This window comes from Tyto alba, unplaced genomic scaffold (assembly GCF_018691265.1).
Source record: "Tyto alba isolate M040663 unplaced genomic scaffold, T.alba_DEE_v4.0 Super-Scaffold_3, whole genome shotgun sequence".
Classification (NCBI taxonomy): domain Eukaryota; kingdom Metazoa; phylum Chordata; class Aves; order Strigiformes; family Tytonidae; genus Tyto; species Tyto alba.
In genome coordinates this window covers 5,882,225-5,903,041 of record NW_024881304.1, presented here as the reverse complement: position 1 = coordinate 5,903,041, position 20,817 = coordinate 5,882,225, and the positions used below count along the sequence as shown (strand labels likewise).

Genomic DNA, 20,817 nt, shown 5'->3' with positions numbered 1-20,817 from the left:
TCAGCTTGGAACTGGTGCCATTTGCTTTTTTTTTTGTGAGTCTTCCTCCCCAGCTGTTCTGAGCAGCAGCGGGGCGGCACCAGCCCCGCAAAGCCCAGGCCGCGGCCCCGGTGCCCCCTCTCGCCTCCGGTGTTTCCCGGGAAGCGGGGGGGGGGGGCTCTGGGGGAGGCCGGGGCCGCTCCGGCCACCGCTGAGAGGCAGCTGCCCCTCGCTCGAGAGGAGCAGCGGAAGGATTTAGAACCGAGGAGCACATCGAAGGTGGGAAAGGGGAGACCCAGTGCGAAGGGCGGACAGCCGGGCGCGGCAGGCGGGACGCGGAGCCGCGGGGCGGGCCTCGGCCGGCGGAGAGGGGCGGGCTGCGGGGGGCTGGCACACAGACACACGCGTCTCCTCCCTCCGCCTCCCCTGACAGCCGCCGGGCCGGTCCTGGACCACCCCCCCACACCCCGCGTCCTCGCCGCTCCCTCCGCCCGGCCCCCGTGCCCTTTCTCGTCCTCGCCGGGCGGTAGTTCTGCGAGCCGCATGCCGGGAGCCGAGGAGGAGCAGGAGGGTGGAAGGTAAGGTGCTGTCCGCTGCGGCCGGGCAGGGAGGCGGCTGTCTGTCAGGGCTGAGGGGGGCTCGGTCCTCCCGGGGCACCTGGAGACGGCTAGGCTTGCGGGCGCGGGGTGGGGCGGCTGTGGCGGGGCTGACCGCAGGGGTTGCGCTGTGACTCCGGGGGGGACCCGCCGCCTCTGAGGGGACTCCGCACGGAGCAGTAGCGGGGGAGCCGCGGGGGTTCGGGAAGGGGCTCCCGCTGGGTGGGGGACGCACTTTCCTCCTCCTCCATCTCCCCTCGCCCGCCCGGGCGGTGCGCGGGGAGGGTGGGGCACGCGGTGCCTCAGCGCCGGGGCTTTGCGCCGCCGCGCTCGCGGCCGGCAGCCCTGTGAGGGGCCCCGCGCGCCGCCGGCCCGGCGGCGGTTGGAGGCGGCGGGCGCTTGACCAGCTTCACCTCAGGGTTCGGCGGCCGCCGTGGCTTTACTTGTCTGTTTTTGAAAGAACTTTTAACCGTCGTCCAGGGATAAATCTTCCAGGAGTGTCAGTTCAGAAGGAAAGCGCCGCGAAGGAAGGGCCGAAGTCCCAGGTGCCTCTTACCTCCTTTGAAAACTGTAATTGTTATTAAAAATAAGTTATTCCCCTGCCTGCTTGTTTGGCTTGGTGCGTAAGAGAGCGGCTCCGCTGGTCTCTGGTTTTCAGCCCTTCCCTCCGCTCGGCACAGCCTCCACCTTGGGGGGGAGGAGGTTTGTAGGCGAAAGCGGAGTGAAAAAAAACAAACATCGAGCGTAATTACTTACACTTGTGGAGTCAGTCACAGCAGACTCTGAATAGGCTGTAAAAGAGAGACAACATTAATTAGCATAGCACGGCTCGTTCTCTGATTTTAAATAGTTAATGCTCGTGAAGGCCTGTGCAGGTGAAGACTCGGTGAGGTGCGGGGGTGCTGGCTCCGGTGCAGTACTGGTTATCTTAGTGAGGTGGTCGGTGGTGACCAGAATTTGTGATTTACTGAGGAACCACTTACGTTAATACAAGACATCCAACTTTGGTAATTGATATCTCAGTTTTTCTGTGTAGTTCTTAAATCTCATGAATAGATAAATGTTCATGTATATTTTATTGCTGTGTGCATACATGCATTAATATAATTTATAGTTAAATGTTATACTTTAGTACCTTATGTCCTGCATTTTGATAAAGAAAGGGCAGAGAAAATTTCTTCATCCTGGAGTGCTTGCTACAGAATTAATTTGGTTGCATACCTAATTCTGTAGCATGTACAGAGATATGCCAAGTGCAACAAGTTATGAGACGGATGCTCTGTCTGTACAGAGTTTGAGTTCAGAATAGGAGAAGTCATGGGACTCGGAAACAAATGGGCTTAAAATATTTATTGCAGAATAATAGGTTTTGAGAATGTAGGTAGGAGAGAATTTGAAACATAACTGCCTCAGTGTACATGAAGTAAGGGAATGCACAGAAATATCTTTGGCTTGTTATTTAGTGGATTTAGCCCTTCTATTTAAAAATGTTTATGCTATCTATACATGTGCGTGTACATGTAAGTATGTATTATATATGACTTACTGTTTTCAGTAAATATTTGTTGCCCAGTTCGAGTAAACAAAATACCTTATTGTTTTGAACAGAAATCCCTTTTAATTTCCCATCAGAGTGGTGCGTACGGGTTAGCAATGTGACAAGGCCTCATGACCCATGAAAACACTGTAACATTCAGTATCATTCCCTGCACATTTTCTCAGACCTCCGCTCTGTTTTGAATAGTGCACTTCTTCTCTGGGCCGCTTTTGTGTAGACAGTTGTTCTGGCATGATTCCATGTTGTGGGAGTCTTATGTGCGCACGATTTGGAGGTGTATTATGTGGAGTTGGTTCCAGCAAATGGCCAGTGAGACCACATGTCCTTAAACAAAAATCAGTTCTGTGTTGCTGTTCATGAATTGAAGTGGGTGATACGTGATTCTACTCGGGAGTTTATATGTATGTCTTGATATGGACTCATGAGCTAGTTCTTCCCATGTTAAATCTTTTGCTTTCGGTGCTAAAGAATATTAATGTGATCTCTTGAAATCTGTTTATGCTAGAGTTTTATTTGTGTGTTTTCAGTATTTTAGGTTTTTCAACAATCTCTGTTGATGAAGCATATTTTTTCTGAGTATTTTTTGTGAAAGCATCTGTCCACTGCTGCGAATGCCGTAATAAATGCATTTAGATTCCTTTTGGAGTGCTTTATGTATGTGTATTATGTTGCAGACACCTTATACTGAGATGAATGTGATGTGCATATTGCAAGGAATGTGTTAAGACATCCCCTTTTCTTCCCGTGTAATACGTAGTGAAACTGGCAAATGATACATGCTTAGTGGAAGACTAAAAGACATGGGGTGCTATAAATCATATTACTGATTTATTTTGTTTAACTTAATTAGTCTCTTAATGTTCAATTGAATTAGTCTCTTATTTATTTGTTTATTAAATCTTGGGAATATAAGAATTTCAAGGTCATGGTCATGTAGGCTTTACAGATAAATTCTAGTAGTTGGAGATAAATAGATAAATCTGATACTTCATAGATACATTCTAAGCTGTGACTTGGAAAAAGCCTGAGCAAAGCAGGACTACGTTGGAATAAAAGGTGGAAACAGATGAAAATATAACTTGCCAGACAAAGAAAAGTCTTGAAATGTTTGCTTCTATACTTGTTGCCTCAAAAAAATGTTATTTCCACATATCTAATGTTTTCAAGGTCCTATAAAAGTCCCTTTGATACTTTTTACCAAATTGTGCCTCTCAACTTGTGAGGATGTGTTGTGGATTTCAGTTGTCCAAGTGAAATCTGGAATAAATAAATGGCTGTGGTCTTGCACAAGTCTCTAAGAGCACATAGAACTACTGTAGTTAGTAGGTAAATAACTGGAAAATGAAGGACTTGGTAAATATGCTCCAATAATCTATGATTAACAAACACCATGTGCTTTTCTTTTGGTTATAACAGCATTGTAACTATCTGAAATAAATAGTTATATAGCATGTAAGTATGGTGGTCTCCATCCCCAAATGTAACACAGAGGGTGTGTAAAACACAAAACACACAAAACATTTTCCCATCTAATGTCACCTGGGGTTGAACATGAAGTGATATGCTGTCAATTATGGAAATGTAAATAATGATTAACTTGCAGGTGCTCAACACTGTACAGAATCCAGTTGAAGTGGTTAGAATGCTAATGATTCAGGCTGTTAATATCTAAACACAAGGGCATAAGTACATGAATATTTATTTACTTCTTCCTAATCATGTGCTTGATGAGTAGCCTAAGGATTTCAAATCTGAGTGAGCATGCTGCCATAGATGTATGATTTACTTCAGAGTGATAGGTGTCTTGCAGATGACTGCTGAGGGTGATACTTGAAGACATGGCCAGTAGTGAAATGCATAAATCCCCTCCCAAAAACTTGTTTAAACTGGACAAGAAACAGAAGCTTTATGTTCTTTACAGTAAAAGAGCACTTTTTTGCTTTTCATGTTAAATCATTATATATACAAAGAGAAATGGTAACATCGTTTGATTAGAAAGGTGCCCTATACTGTCATTGATTTTCTTTATTATTTTTATTTTTTTCCCCTTCTATATAGGATTAATTAACCTCACAGTCACACAGTTCCCCTTATAAGTCTGCGGGTGTAATCAATGTGTGGTACAACTTTGTATTCAGAAAGGTTTACTGGCTTTTATAGCACTGAAGCTTGCAGAAATTTGGAAAGTTGGCAGGAGTTATCTGACTTGTGTGGTTTCTGTAGAGCAATAACAGCTGCTCTGCTGGTATCATCTCTCAAACATTACATTTGTTAAATAGAAGTACAGCTTTCATTAGTTTACTTTAAACACTTCATATTTTTTTCCAAAATAAATTTTCAGGATTATAACTAGGAGAAGATTATGTCCATTACACTGTCTGTACTGTATCAGGAATGCTACTGATGTTATTTCGGTGTGTCCAGCTAGTGTTCCCTCAGAAGGTTCTGTCTGGACCATCACCTTTGTCTTGAAGGCAACAACCAGCTTTTTGGACAGCGTGTGTTTTTGGGGTGGCTGATGACCACTGCTGCTTGTATACGGCCTTAACTGATATATCCAGATAGCAGGTGGTTGAGAGAGGTCAGAGGCATGTATGCATTGCAGGACAGCCCTTAAAGCCACCATGTTTGTGTTGACACAGGCTATGACGAGTGTATCCCAAACCCGGTATCCCCCTGTACTTAGTGAGGCTCTTAGGTGAGTATGAGCCTTAATATACTTTGCCTACTGAATAGATGTTGTTAAAATTATCATTTGTTGATGCTCCACAGATAAGTAATTTAATATCCTAGAAAACCTTCTCTCAAGCAAGTCGATTACTGTGTGGAGGGGTGATCTTGCAAACTTTCACATGTGTGTTTGTGTTTTGACTGTGCTTAGTGATTGCAGGTGAAAAGCTGTAAAGACGGAAAAGAAGATAATTTGAGGACAATACAGCGTTTTGTCTGCCATTCAAATCTATTAAATAACCAAGAAAAATAAATGCAAAACCAACTTGACAAACTTCAATGACTTATTAAACTGTGCAGCAATCCTGAATGAAATAATGATGATCCTTTCAGCCTACTATCTTAATAGTCATGATTTTAATGGTAAGGAGAAAATGACACCCTTCCAGGCAGATAAAATTTTGAACCTGCTACTGTTCCCTTGGCAGTGATGATTCTGATAAAAGGGAAGATGGATTGTGTTTGTCTCAACCATGTACTTCTCTTGGTTTTCATGTATTCTCAATGTATTTTTGTTGAGGATAAACCCCTTTATCATGAGGGAGGCAGGAATATTTTGAAAGGAAGAGAACAATACTAAAAACGTGTCAGTGTTTGCATTAATTTTACGGTGGGCATGCATGCTGTATCTCTTCTTTTCTTTTTTTCCAAGTCTGTCATTACCATGAAAAAGACTTAATTTAAGTGCTAGTTGCAGAAAACTACTTTTCTTTTCTATTTTTATTTTTTTTATAAATTGTCCCTTAAATTGGTTTATCTTTGTATAGCCCTTCCAGTATTCTTTACAGAAATAGCACATAGTTATTTCTGGAAACAGTTTTCCCCTAGATAAAATCTAGATTAAAAAAAAAATAGATAAAAATCTTTGTGTTTGTCATTGTTACAACTTTTGAATAACAACTTAGTGCTTCCTTTCAAATTCAGAAGTTTGAGGAGGACAGAGTTAAATTTATCTCAGAAATTGCTAGCTGTATGAGTCACTAAATTGGGAACATAAATACTCATAATCTTTGGAAAGAACCTCTCAACATTGTTTTGCTGTGTAGTGTCAACTGCAAAACACAATACAGTATGTTTAACTTAAAAGTAGTTATATTTGCATTTGAAATCGTAGTTTATGAAAAAAATCAAGTAACTTTTTGCCCCTTCTTGCTTGTCATACTGACTAGAGGCTAGCACTAAGTTTGCAGTAGAAGCTGCATTATTATACTGTTGTGTTTTGTTTGCTTGTTTTCTTGAAAAGAAAGTAAAACTTCGAGTGGGGGAAAAGGGTAGAGGAATGGTCAGTGCTGCAGAATTATTCTTGCATGCTGATAGAATAGCTAGGTTTTGTTTACCATTTGGTGCTGAAGACAGATACTTGAAATCAGAACATCTGGATCTTTTAGCCCAGAGAGAAACAGATTTGATGCATACGTAATTATGACAATAGTGACAAAAAAATCCTTGATATCTGTTTGCATCGAATAGAGTATAGTACTTTGTGTTCTCTGTATTCTGCTTAAATGGTACATTTCATTTTGTGTGTGTACCTCCTGCCTTTGGTTTAAAATGTTTTGTTCAGGTCTTTACTGGTGTTTTGTAATGTTAGATTTTTTCCTAATCAGATAAGAGAGATTTAGTTGTGTGTTATTACTAAGATACACAGTACTGAAACTTTAAATTTCTTTTTTTTTTTTTTATTGATATGGCAATCAGCTACCATCACTAAAACTTTGTTTGACAACAAAGCTCACAAACATTCACTATTTCCCCCCGCACTGATAAAGTTTGAGTTTGAAACCACTAAAAGACGCAGAGCACCTAGTAACTTTGCAGATTGGACAGTGCAGATGAGTACTTGCTCTTCTGTTCTTTATTACAGTGATGTACAGTATTGTATAATATGCTGATACTCAGGATAGACTAAACCAGCAGTCTCTATTCTTTCATAAATCTTGCTTTTCACGGCAATAGCCAGCTCAGGAAAAATTGTTATTTGTATTTTGGGAATAAAACATGTGCATGTGCCTGTTTGTGGTTTCCCTGATGCTGGTGTCTTACTACATAAACATTTTTAAGTGGTTCTGAAAGATGACAGAGTTATAACCACATCCTCTCTTTGATCCTGGTAAACTTGTTCATGTGCTTTCATGAAGGTGATGTGACATGATTGGTTGCCTTCCTTTTCTTTTGGTGTTTTTTAGGGAAAAGAGGTAAGTCTTAGTAAACTACCGGACTAGTCCTATTGAAAACAATGTCTCATAGCAGGCTCAGTTTCTCCACCATGGAACACTATTCCATGTCAGTGCTCTGGCTTCAGCCTGGTACAAACTTTTATCTATGTTTTTATTCATTTAGCTGTTGTTTTTTACCTTTTAATCTACTTTGTGATGAAAATAAAAATAACATTCATGTCATTTCAAAAATAAACGTCTTTTATGTCAGGTTGGATACACTGTCTCCATGTCTATAGCCGGTGTGTATGTATGGAAAAGGGAGCCAAACTTGATACTCACAGTGAGATGGAATCATTATATTATTTTAAAGCTGCTTCTCTGTCCTCTTGGAGAGTTCTGATGGAATCATGAAATAGTGAAAAGTTTCGTGCAGTGCCTGTGGTCCTATGAACTACTTCTTCCAGAAACCTTTGTATATACGCTTGTGCAAATTACCTATATAAAACTTATCTGTGCTTCTTAAGAGGACAAAAGGTGTCTGTTTTTAATGAAATGCCTCCAGAACAGGAATAAAAACCCTTTCAAAAGTATGTAGTTAAAAAGGTCCTCCTAAACCTTTAGTGCATCAGGTGCATTTTTAAGACTTCAGTAAGGTAAGTAATGGTATGCCACGTGTTCATTGAGGTCAAAACTTACTTGAAACAACCATAATGTGTATGAAACAAAGTTTATGGTATGCTAGGCTTGGATTGAAGTGATTATGTGATGTGAAATTTCTCAGCACTGCCTGCTACTTGGAGTTGCAATTGGGAAAAATATTCTTGAAGGGCTTCTTGAGTTTTCACTCCACTTCTACTGAAGTGTCCTTTAGTGGTATAAAGATATTTGGCAACTGCAGTATCTGAAAACCTCAGAAAAACAGTTTGGATAAAAGATTGGGTTTGGTATTTGTTGTTATGCAGCTAAATAATGAAGTTCATTTTTAAGTTTAAATCTGTCCTTCAACAAGCTATTTGCCCAAGGCGGTTGCTGGTTAGGAGCTGAGTGCTATCAAGATGTGAGATATTACCTGCTTGCTAACTTTGTGTGTGGAAGTGTCACTTTTCAGAAAACAATACAAGGGTAAATGTTCATTGGAAATTACAGACGTTTGTGCAATTAGTAAGGAAATGGAAAATCAGCTCTTTAAAATGAAAGATGTTATAATACGTGTTTGCTAATTAGTAATCTGTTGTTCAGATTTTGTGAGCATAAAGACTTCTGCTTGAGAGAATGATGGTGTGTAACTTCTATTTTTTTTTTCTTTGTAGTAGTTGCGCATTACTATAGTGATGTTACTGTCTTCTTTTTCATGAAAAGAAATAATAGTTTCTGCATTAAGGGACTGGGGTCCAGTAAAGCTTTTTTCACAGTTCTCTTATCAACCAAGTATAACAAGATACTATTTCAACAATGCAAAGCATTTTGGTGAAGGTAAGGAGCTGTGGGAACATGTTTTATCAGAAGATATCGGTTATTTTTACTTCAACTGTAGTGAACAGCTGTTGAATGATACGTTATTTTTTAACTATCGCTACTGTGAATATCTTACTTGTCTAGAGATACAAGTAGGGAGTGGAGAAAAAGGCAAAAAAGATTTTTAGCCTGAGGATAACAGTATATCTACACTTTGTAACACATGGTGGGGGGGTGGGGGGTGGAAAAAGAGGGAAAATTGCCTTTGTATAGGGACTCATGATTTTAAAAAGATCAGCTAATAGTTTCCCCATTCTCCTAGATATAAATCACAGGCTGGTTTGAGCCATGGGGTGTTGTGGCTTCAACACTTTCCTTGAACCTTCTATTTTTTTTCTGTTTAAATGATCCTATAATGCTGTTCTGTGCAGGTGTTTGGAGGCATGAGTGCTGTGCTATACTGGATCCTTTTTTTCCCCCTTTTATTTTAGTCCATTTAAGGGCAATTGCGCAACTTCCAGAACGAAATCTAAATAAACAAAGTACACTTAAATATAATAGACTTTTCAGTTCTTGAGCTGGCAGTTTACCACTACTAGGCTTTTCTCTGACATGATGGGCTGTAAGAATCTACTTTAAGGCAAAGGGACTGATAATGCATCACATAATCAAAGTTAATGATTTTAATGGAAACATAAAAATGAGTTTCTTTGTGGAGATAAGAGAATTTTGGGGTGCATGCTTTCTTCTGGGTACTTTAACAACCTATACTTGGCTGTAGAACACCGAGGATGCTAAATTTCTGTTGTCTTCAAAACCAGCAAGGATGTTTCTTCAGAGCTGTTCCCTCAGTAAGATAGTGACAGTAATGTTAAACATAGCTGCTCTAAATAAAGTCTTTGACATTGTTTCCCTGTGTTTTTGTTCTGGAATTGCCTTTTGCCCACTTCCTCCTATTACAGTGCAGCACCATCTCTAGGACAACACCTAATTAAAGTGCATGTTCCTTATCTGGAACAGTCAAGGTTCAGTGTACAGAGGATGAGGAACAGAATATGTCTGAAGCAGTTTCTTAAATTAATATTCATTGACTTGCCTTGGCATCTGACTTCAAGTTATTAAGAGGAAAGATGATAGATTTATTCTCCTCCTCAAGTTTCGTCATGTATAGTGCCTATGCCATAAAGTTCAAGTCCAAACAAGAGCTGGATAGTGATATAGAAAGAGGCACCTGTGGATAACATATTTTTTCTGAGCATTGTTCCTTTGCTTCTTCAATTGCATCTAGTTTTCTAAGATGTTATTATTACTGGAGACTGATTTCTGGAGATAGTGTCAGGATTTATTTAACCAGAAAAACTAAAACAGTATATTCCAAACAAAAGTTTACTTTGCCAATTTTAGCTTTAATTTTGTGTGGTTCACTTTTAATATAAACATTATTTTCAGAAAATATAAGCCTTATAATAACCCTTTCTGCAGCAGAACAATTCCATTTTATCATAAACCTACTGAAGCAGTTTGTGTTCACTAGAAACACTTGACAAAATAGTTTTAATGCTTGAAAAAATATATCCCCTTCTACAGCTTAAAATAGAAAAGTTTTTATTTTAAAAATAGTTATTTATTCTGAAGAAAGAATCTAAGAGCAGTCTGTGGCATAACAGTGAGTCAGGATAGAATCTACAGGCTGAGAATTTTTCACTGAAATTACTTTCAAGTAAGAGAAGTGGTGGTAATATTTTGTATCCATGGCTTTCGAAAGTGTTGATGGATACCATTTTTCCGTTTGTCATTTGGAAACTAAAAAACTTCTGGTATTTTGACAAGGCCATAAAACTTGTCAGTGATGTGGGGATCAGCTGTTTAATTACCCATTGCTCCTGTTAAAGAGTGAACTAGGACCTGTGTAGACCTGTTGTTGGGAATAGGGTGACAAGAGTATCCCTAATGATTTTCCAGAAGCTTGTCTGGCTCATTGCTGTCCAGCCTCCGAAGTGAGAATGAGACGTGCTGCTGGATGGCAACGCTGGACAGACACTTGGTCTCAAAACTTTAACAACCTCCTCCATCTCAAAAGGCAGTAAGGAAGGAGGAGTATGATTTGGAAGAAACTGGCTGATATAGAAAAAAGCCATTCAAGATGCTGGGAGTTTATACTACAGCAGATAGGGATTATGGTGGATATTGCTGGAGACTGATCATCCTTTGGTGTGGGTGGAAAGGCAGAGCGATGCCCTGCGCTGGCTGCTCCCATCTTGAGGACGTGTGCTCTTGGCTGCTGCAGTGCAGAGGAGAGGAGAGGGCTGGGCAGGCATGGTGGTGTTTACCTTCCCCCTTTTGTCAGTGGTAGCTGAGGAAGGATGCTTGTCCACCATTGCATTAGCTGGCTGTTATGCCTCTCTCCTCCACATGTGTTCGTGACGAGTGCATGTGTTTAGTTAGTGGGTGACTTGGCAGATCTTTCCGTATTACTGGAAACCGAGCAGTGGAGGCTGCAAGAGCATAACTGTATGTCTTGAAAGCATATGCCTCTTGGTAGCTAAAAAGCCTGCTGTCTTATCCAGCATATAGATATCTTTCTGAAGGTGTTGTGGATGAGATCTTGCTGTCAGAATGAATAAATGCTGGCCTCTTGATGCCCTCCTTTGGTGTTATAGAAAACACCAGAAGCAGATTTTTGCAAGATCCTGAGGTTGTTGAGGTGAAGGAGTACAATGTATTACTGATATTTCCAGATACTAGACTGGGAATGTGAGGGAGTTGAGAAGTTTGACAAGTTGTATTCCTCTCCATATTCCTCAGTGTGGTTTTCTCTGCGGAACATGTGAGAACATAAATTGGGTTTATGCCATATTTCATTTATTACCTGTTAGATGTATGTCAACCTTTATCATCAACTATTCATAGGAAAGTTTGTAACACAGTAACTTTTATTACTTCTGTCCTCTGCTTTTGCTGTAGTTTCAGCATGGAAGTCTCAATGCAAAGATATGTATGGAGTGTTTGCTTAAATATTTCCAAGGGTGGGGAGTGCCAAAAATATTTTTTGGGGGGCGGGGGGACTCATATATTGAACACTACTGCTGTAGTACTAGTTTACAACTGAACAGGAGAAGTTGATTTGGTTGGTGTTATTTTTTGCTGCAATGGCAACCATGTGGTTTTCTAATCTGAATCTTTCAGCTTCCAACTTTGAAAATTAATGGACTGCTTTTAACCTTCCCTTGAACTTGTGATCTTGCTAGTAGGAGTGACTGCAAGAGAAGGGAAAACTCTTGTTGGCATAACTTGCATGATCATTTAAGCATCTGGGATTTCCCAATATAGAGTAGAAATGCATTACCAAAAGGAAAGTTTTCATTTGCCCCGTCAGGAAATTGCTTTCAGAACGAGGGGAACTTTGAAGAAGATGTTTAAGTATGGATTCTTGCATTGTTGCTTCAAAATATATTTAAGAACAACTCTATTCTTCCTGCACTATTGTAGAGTAGAGAGGCAATTAAAAATTTAACCTTCAACACCTGCTGCTGCTGAGCCACTTCTAGACTTATTAGTTTTTTGGGTGGGTTTGGTTTTTGGTGGTGGTTTGTTTTGGTTTTTTATTTTGCTTTCGATTTTTTTTTTTTTTTTTTTAAGTGATACAACTTCAGAATCAGGAGTAAATTTGAGGTCAGGCACTGATCGAAAAAGAGATCAGATGGCTAGTTAGTCTCCCTTTCAGAACAGTTTTCTGGATCTTTAAAACAAGATTTCAAGAAACAAATTCTCTCAGAAACAGGCTGTGCAAAGTTTTTTATCCCTTTCTATTATGAGGGATGTAGAAAAAATGCAAAATTAAGGACCTGTTCTTCCAAGTCTATACTGTTTTCTCTGGAGTGGCCATGCTGCATGCTTTGTTCACAGCAAAGTACAGGCAAAAAGAAGACATTAATTCCAGTAAGGACCAAATTTCGCTTGCTGATCTGGGGACTTCTGTCCAATAAACATGCTTGCTAGGGCTGTTTATCTACTCTTTCATGGACAGAATTTTGAAGCAAAGATCGATGTTATCATCAAAGAACTGGTTTTGTGAAGATTGGCCTAATTGTGCTCAGCTTTTCATGCTGTTTATGACTGTCAACTCAGATTCTGACCCAGGTTTCACACAGGTTAAACCAGCTTTTTAATGATTCTGTATACCTTCTTGCAAAAAAGCAAGGGAATATTATCTTGACAAGCACAGCCTATTTTCTGGTTGTGTTCTAGTAGATATTAATTAATACACAGTTGAACCTGTTCTTTGTTAATCAGTTAGGTTTTTGTGCTGGTCATAATAGAAACCAGGTGTGAAATCAAGTCAAATAAGATGACTTTCATGGCTAAAAAATATTTTTTTCTCTCTCTCTTTTAAAAGAAATAAGGGAAAAAAAGCAATCGGTATAAGAAGTTACATGTTAACATTGTGGATCCTCTTACCAAAAAACGATAGTGTTTCTTGGTGAAATGAACTTGCTTTATCTGCAGACCTCATTTGTTCTTACCATGCAAGTCATTTACTTGAAGCACCTTTGGGCATACAGATCTTTTGGAAGCATTGTAACTTGGGAATTGCTATTAGCAGCACTTGAATATGTCTGTGCTGTTTTTGAGAGTGACTTCAGCCATGAATAAACTGCTATTTTCTTCAAATCAGCAAAATATGTACCTTAAGTTATTGAATTATGAATCTTAAGTTACTAAAATATGCTAAAAAGCTTCTGTAAATTTTTACATTTCAGAAATAGAAATTTTCTCCCCGTTATTGTGTGGATCATTCCATGGCAACACTAGCTGTGAGTGCTGCTCTGAATTAACATAACTGACAGTATGCATAGCCCTGGATACAGGCTTGCTGACATCAACTCTTTTGGCATGTATTCAGAAAAGTAAACTAAAGGCAATCAGTGTTGAGTTTGGCATAACTAGTAAGTCCGCCAAACTGCCAAATCCTTCTCAATGTATTCATCCAATTAATCCCATTGATTTAGGACATTTACTTAAGTGAGTAAAACATACTGTATTTGGTCTTAAAAGATCTTGTCTTAATGATCTGGTTTTCTAGTGAATCAATAAACACATACTTTGCTTATATTGTTTTTTTTCATGTTTTTTGATGTTGTTCCTTTGTAGAAAAAAAATGAATTCTGAAAGCTCAGCACTTGCCATGAGTAGCCCTGCTGTAATAAACCAATGTGCCAGAGGAGGAATGGAAGAAGAAAAAGTTTGGTAAGCTTTACCTCTAATTTTCTAAGAGGCTAGTAGACAGCAATATTGGGAGATGTAGTTTTAAAATTAAGTAAAAGAATTATTTATTATAACTGTTTGCATTAATTTTGCATTATTTAACAACACAGGAGGAAAAAGGAAAATAATATTTTATTTTTGAATTTTTAGCAGATGACGATGGGACAGGGTGTCATGGGGGATAGGCAATGGAAAAGCTCCTATTCACTTCAACGGTGCACCAGTTACACTCATAAAATTTTTCACACTTGGCAAATGTCTTAATCTCCCAATGCCGTTACTACATTTGTGTGATGCTGTTACTAGTACCCTTCAGTGCTGTGCAGACTTTTAGTCTCCTGAGATTCGTGCCCTGGGAGACATTACAAAGTCAATAGTTTCTACTTTTTATTCAAAAAAAAATTACTCTATTGGAGGAAAAAATATTACACTGTTCAACGGTATATGTGGGCAAATGCTTACACTTTAGAAGTGGTTTTTGTGAAAACTGCCACTGACCATGAAATTTTTAGCACCTTCTTTGGTGTTTTCATGAAGGCAACAGGGGTGTTGAGAAGGCATTGAAGCTATTTCAGCTGTGTTAATGAGAGCCTTTTATTGAGAGCTGGCTGATTTTTATTTGCCATTGTTCACCAGGGCTTAGCTAGCGTTTTGTTACACTCTTTATTTACCATATAGAAAACCAAATAAACTCATGACAGGAAGCATGGCACCTATATGGACAAAAGCTAACGTACATTGTTTTCGCAGTCTGAGAAATACTCTTAAAAAGCTAAAGATGTAAAGAAATCTTATGAATGTTATATTCCCTGCTAGATCCTTGTCATGAAATCATGTAGAATCTTTTTGCTTTTGTTTGTATGTAGGACTAAATTAAGAACATCATAGTACTTGGAAAGTTTCTTTTTAAATGTTTCTCACTATTCTACTACTGTTCCTGGAACATCCTCAAAGCTAGAAACAAAATTTTCAGATGGAGGGGCAGCGTGAGGAAGACTGGTGGGCTTCCCTCCTCACTCCCAAATCTAATGAGTGGAGAATTCACACATTCTGTTCCTTTATTTGATATTTCTTACTGTTTGTTGTTGGGTTTTTTTTGTTTTTTTTTTAATCCCGCTTGTGGTATTCAACTGGTACCCTCAATAAGTTTGCAGGTGGCACCAAGCTGGGTGGGAGTTTTGATCTGGATGAGGGTAGGAAGGCTCTACAAGAGGGATCTGGGCAGGCTGGATTGATGGGCTGATGCCAATTGTAAGAGGTTCAACAAGGCTCAGCACTTGGGTCACAACAATCCCATGTTATGTTACAGGCTTGGGGAAGGGTGGCTGGAAAGCTGTCCGACAGAAAAGGACCTTGGGATGTTGGTCAAGAGCCAGCTGAGTATGAGCCATCAGTGTGCCCGGGTGGCCAACAGCAGCCTGGCTTGCGTCAGAAACAGTGTGGCCCGCAGGACCGGGGCAGTGATCATCCCCCTGTACTCGGCGCTGGGGAGGCCACACCTCCAATACTGTGTTCAGTTTTGGGCCCCTCACTACCAGAAGTACACTGAGGTGCTCGAGCATGTCTAAGAAGGGCAGCAGTGAAGCTGGTGGAGGGTCTGGAGCACAAGTCTTCTGAGGAGTGGCTGAGGAAACTGGGGTTGTAGCCTGGAGAAAAGGAGACTCAGGGGAGACGTTACTGATTTCTACAACTACCTGAAAGGAGGTGGTAGTGAGGAGGGTGTCAGTCTCTTCTCTCAAGTTAAAAGTAATAGGACAAGAGGAAGTGGCCTCAAGTTGCGCCAGGGGAGGTTTAGATTGGATATGAGGCAAAATTTCTTCACCAGAAGGTTTGTCAAGCATTGGAGCAGGCTGCCCAGGGAAGTGATTGAGTCACCATCCCTGGAGATATTTGAGACATATAAATTTAGTGTTTAGGAACACAGTTTAGTAGTGGACTTGACAGTGCTAGGTTAAAGGTTGAACTCGATGATCTTAAGGGTCTTTTCCAACCTAAATGAATCTATGATTTTATAGATATCACTTGATTTTTTTTTTTTTTTTTTTTTTTTTTCCCATGGCATTTCTTTGTAATGCTTCATGGCAGTTCTTGGTAATGTTGACTAGAAAAGTGGGAGAGGACAATTTGTGTTACCAAGTATTAGAGTATCATGAATGAATGGTATGATTTGTTACAAATGTGTAATTTACCCTAGGGAAAGTGGTGGAAAATAGCAGAATTTACTTGTCTACTAGTCTTTGATTTGCCTTGGGTTTCATCTGTCCAGTTCCCCGCCCCCTCTCCACCATTTGCCTATATTGTTTGGGTACACCAATCTACAATTTCTTTGACATACGTTCAGTCATACTAGCTCATGTTCTAAATCATTGTTTTCCTGCAAATCTTCATTAAATTAGTCAGAGGTTAGAGCAGAGACTGTTCCCTTCTTCAGGAATTAAATTTTTATTTAATATCCTATGATGCTTAGGAGATAAAACAGATTCCTTTTTTCTGACATTGTAAAATTACCTTGGAACTTGAAGTTAAATAAATATCCACACTTCTAAATGCTTATCTGCAGCAGCAGACATACTCTCAAAGTCCCTCCCTTTATCTCTGTCGGTGGTAGGCCAAGTTACTTGGTGTGTCACTGAGATGTAGAGAATTGTTTCACATTGTAGGATTAGCTTAATACAGTTTACATGGCACTTGGAAATAAAGATTTCTGTATCCCCTAGAATGTTTACATTAACTGCTTGTATAGTCACCAGTGTATATATGGATATCTGCTTGATAAATGTTTTCAAGCAGTAAGATAAATGTGAAATGAAAATTTAAACTAGAATCTCACCTTGTAGACTTCAGCTATGAGTGAGTATGGGACAACTCATGAGTGCTCTATTCAAGGCCAGTAGAAAGTTGGATTTGACCTGTCTTGACACTGAAGTGTTTATTACTGAAAGATAAATTGATGAACACTTTAAGGTTAAGGATATATTGAGATTTCAGTCTTCTGTGGGCAGAGAATAATCTATGCTGTCATGGGTGTTGTGATATCTTTTTACATTTAAGTACCATATATTAGGTTATAGAAGTGGTATAGAGAGCCAGTTTATCTCTTAGTTTAAATTGTGGGGCCTGTGCTGAATTACAAGGAGCTAAAAATATTTAACTCAACTTTAGGTGTTCTTCCTGTCTTCTTAAATATGTTTTAACCTGCTTATCAACCAATAATATTGCTTTTACTTTTGCTAGTTTATTTCGTAAACCAAAATCTTGTTTGTTAAAAAGGGCAATCTGTGGAATTTTATTTGCCTTTTTGATTTGAGAAGATGAAGAGCAATCTGATGCATACCTGGTACAATGAATGCAAGATGTGGCTGTCTTGAGTTCTTTACTATCTGTGACTCAGCTATTACTTGGTGAGTGCAGTAAATACAGTGGTGAACATTTTATTTAGGTCTATGTGGAATATATTTGAAGTTTTCTGTATTTTTTTTTTCCTTCATATTGTGGGGTTTTGTGAGTACTAAAGCTGCATAAACATTTTTCTCAGCCTAATAAAGTGAAATGTTGCATTGTATTACTGCATTGTGCATTTATTGCTTTTTCATTGTTTGATTCTTGAAACATATTTACATTCTGATGGGTTCTCAGTAGTTTTATTTTAATGAAAACGTGACTGTGAGTAAGGACTGGTCTTAGTCATAGCAAGATTAGGAATATATACTATTAAAAGTATGCAGTAACAGTGTAAGTTATTCAATTGAGTCAAAAGTCTCCAAAGAGCAAGAGCCCTGAGCAAGACCTTATCTAGCATTTAAACATTACTTATTATGCATGTAAAAGGCTTTGATACTGTGCAAGGCCTATTATATCCAGGCTCCCTAGAAACAGAAGGAAGAATAAATCATTGATTGGTGATGGTTTTTACTCACAGCCATAAGACAGTTCTTATTTTTTTTTTCCATGCATAAGTTTTTACTAAAATGTGAAAAACAGGTAGATACACATAATATAAAGAGCATTAATATTGTACAACAAACTTGTGGTGGAATTATCCACACAACTAAAGTACATTATGAAGTTTTCTCAAGTGCTGTAACTAAACTTGCATGCATTGTATGAATGTTGTGTACTTTGCTCAGTAAAAGCATGATGCATTTGATCATGTGATAAGTCTAAATTGTTTTGTCTTGTCCCATTCCTTAAAGTTGGGATCTTTTATGTATTTATCCTTTGTTTATAAATCGTAAGTGATGTTTTAATGACTGCTAGAGATATTTTTTTATTCTCATAAATGACCTACTGCATGGTTTCCTTTTTTAAATAAAGCTGCCATAAATAATTTTGACATGATACATTTTTATGTTTGGGATAGATTAGAGGATAAATTATAAAATGGAAGTAAGTAATACTTTACTAAATTACTTTCTCCCTTCTATAGAAGAACTTGGTGTAACTTTATAAAAGGCAAAGTGTACTAATAGTACAGTACTAACTAGCTAGAATTTTGAAGTTAATGGAAGGGAATGGAAGAGGGAAGAACTCTTAATTTCAGTCTCCCAAAAAGGCTGATGGGTATTGGGAATTCTGTGTTTTAACTACTTTACTGACTATGAAGAGGAGATCTGAAACCTTATCTGCTTTCTTTCTCTAGAGCTAATACCATAAAAGAATATAATCTGGTAAGATATGAAAAAGCTTCTGAAAGAAAACAACTAAAAATACAAGAAATTTAGTTACTATTGGGAGTTTGAATTTCAGAACTGTCTGCGCTGTTCCCAGTTACATTGTATAGCCATTTACAAATTCTACCATTCCATCTTATCAGTGTTTTTTATCTGTGTAGTCTGATACCTCTACAAGATAAAGTTAATTGAATTCTCAAACTTGCAATACTTGCTTCTATTGCTTTTTTCCCTCAACATATATAATCAAGATTACAGCAGCAAAAAAATGCTAGTAGTAGTACTAGCATGACTGCTGTAGATGTCTGAGAACAAGAGGGCACCATAGCAGAGTTCATATGTGAACCAAATTGAGCTGTTGTTTATCACCAGGAATACTGCTAAATTTAGCTGATACTAATTGATGTTGTGACCATTCACTGTCTGAGCTAGTATGGAACAGAGCTTGAACAAATAATGGTTTGAGAGCCTTCAAATTCTGGAAGCTACCGATTTGGCAGATTCTCAGTTTCCTAATGTTGAAAATTGCAAGAAAGGAACTAAAGATAAGGAACAAGTGGGAACTGTGTCAATTAATCTATGCTTACTATGAAAGTAGCTGGCTGGCATGTTGTTTTTCAAAGCAAAAGTGCAGGGGAATTGGAAATTTTCCAGTTTTTGTTATTGTGTGTGGATTTGTAATGTGCTTCCTCTAGGCTGGATGAAATCTTGCTAGTCACTTCTTTATCTTTTTACATAGGATTAAGTCAGGAAGTATTACAGCTTTTTTAAAGTAATAATTGAAATTTGGGGTTCTGGGTCTCTTGTGACCGAGTTTATGGTGCCTTGGCTTTCCATTTCTGTCTGCAAATCCTGTCATACTGAGTATCCAACACACTCCTATTTCTGTGATGATCACCATCACTTTTAGAGCAAATCTTTGAAAACTGCCTCTGTCATGAGGCTCTGAAGAAATAAATCTATAAATTTTAAAACTAGCCAAACAAGCTTTGTTAAATGTGGGCTCCAGTATATTCTGACTGTCTTTTGTATTTATGACTTGTCTTTAACTGAGTTTGGGGACAGAAATATCTTTAAATCATTTTTGTTTGTTCTTTGTCTTCCGCTGTAACAGATAGGTTGTTTTTGTTTCAGCTTTCCTTTCCAATCTGAGAGGGAAGTAATTTTGTAATCTGTAAAGACATGTGGGTACTAGTGCTAATCTTGGCTGAGAGAGCAGTGGTGTGCAAATAACAATCTTATGTGAAAACTTTAATTTGGCATCTGTCCTTTTTTAAGAGTTAGGTATTTCATTGGGAGCTGGAATTAGTCATGTTTCTGCACTAAACTTTAATAGAAGAATAACTTTCTGATAAATTGACTGTAGAGAGATTGACAAATTTTAACTGTTATTTTTGTTGACTTTTTGGGGAAGGGAAGCTATTGAAACTCCAGTCTGTATAGTAAGAAGGAAGACAAACTTAACCAATTTAGGTATTACAGAAACTAATTGCAAAACCAGCTAATCACACATTCATTCCTTTAGTCAAGTATGTGCTGTTACCTATGGTAAGAAAGCTATAAATATTCGCCAGAAATGAATATTAAGGAGTAAAAAGTTGTGTATTGTTCTGCGTTCCAGAAAAATATGTACTTTGGGTGATTTCCACTTTCTTTTTAAATCACCCAAGTTATTATTAACTTCTCCTGAGTTTTCTCTGTAAAAAGAGAAAAAAACCAACAGTGGTCTTCTGTCTGATTTTGAGTAGGTCACCCAAGATTGCACCAAGGATTTACCTTTCTCTTTGTTCTTCCACTAGTCTTTTTAAGTGGTGTGGTTATCCAGAATGTGGCTTCTATATATGAAAACATGGCACTTAATGTATTTGATCATTAGAATGAGTTTTTTAAACTTTTTGAGTCACTAAGGCCTGTCAGAAGATGTGAGAAAAACACCTGTCAATAAGAAACAAATTAGTAATTTTAACCAAAATTTGATTCTCCACCTTGGCAATCCAGACCTTATTAAAATTACTTTAATGGATCCCAGTTCATTATGCCTTTTTTTTTTTTTTTTTTTAATTTTGAATTTTTGATCTGAATGATTAGTAATGATTTGCTAACTTAGTGATAGTTACCCAGAAAAACTTGTGTAAATTAAAATAAATGCAACTTTTTGTCAGAAAAAAAAAAAAAAAAACAACTTTTTTTTTCTTAATATCATAAGTGACTGGTGAAGACAGTAGAACTCTTCTTGGTTTTGGGCTTTTCACATGGTTTGTGGTTTAAAGTCTTCACTGCAGCCTCACACATTGTTTGTTGCTTGGCTATTCCTTCCCCTAGGCAGGGGATGTGGTGTACTGCAGAATATAATTAGGAGCAAAGTTGTTACTTTTACTGTTGTCTTTTTTTAATTATCATGACCT

General features: G+C 38.5%; 1 protein-coding gene across 4 annotated transcripts in view; it reads left to right on the top strand.

Annotated features, from left to right (window-relative positions):
- The first annotated feature begins 458 nt into the window (after positions 1-458).
- Positions 459-20,817, top strand: part of ARHGEF3 (Rho guanine nucleotide exchange factor 3) — a 131,431-nt gene continuing 111,072 nt past the window's right edge. Inside the window, exons 1-2 of one of the 4 annotated variants that reach the window (XM_032984334.2) lie at positions 459-557; positions 13,629-13,724. In XM_032984334.2, the coding sequence (XP_032840225.1) occupies positions 13,689-13,724 (36 nt within the window). In that variant the 5' untranslated portion in view covers positions 459-557; positions 13,629-13,688. Of the gene's footprint in view, positions 558-973; positions 1,121-5,205; positions 5,227-13,274; positions 13,292-13,628; positions 13,725-20,817 lie in introns of those variants that run through there. The other 3 variants (XM_032984335.2, XM_032984337.2, XM_032984336.2) reach the window with 3 other exon arrangements.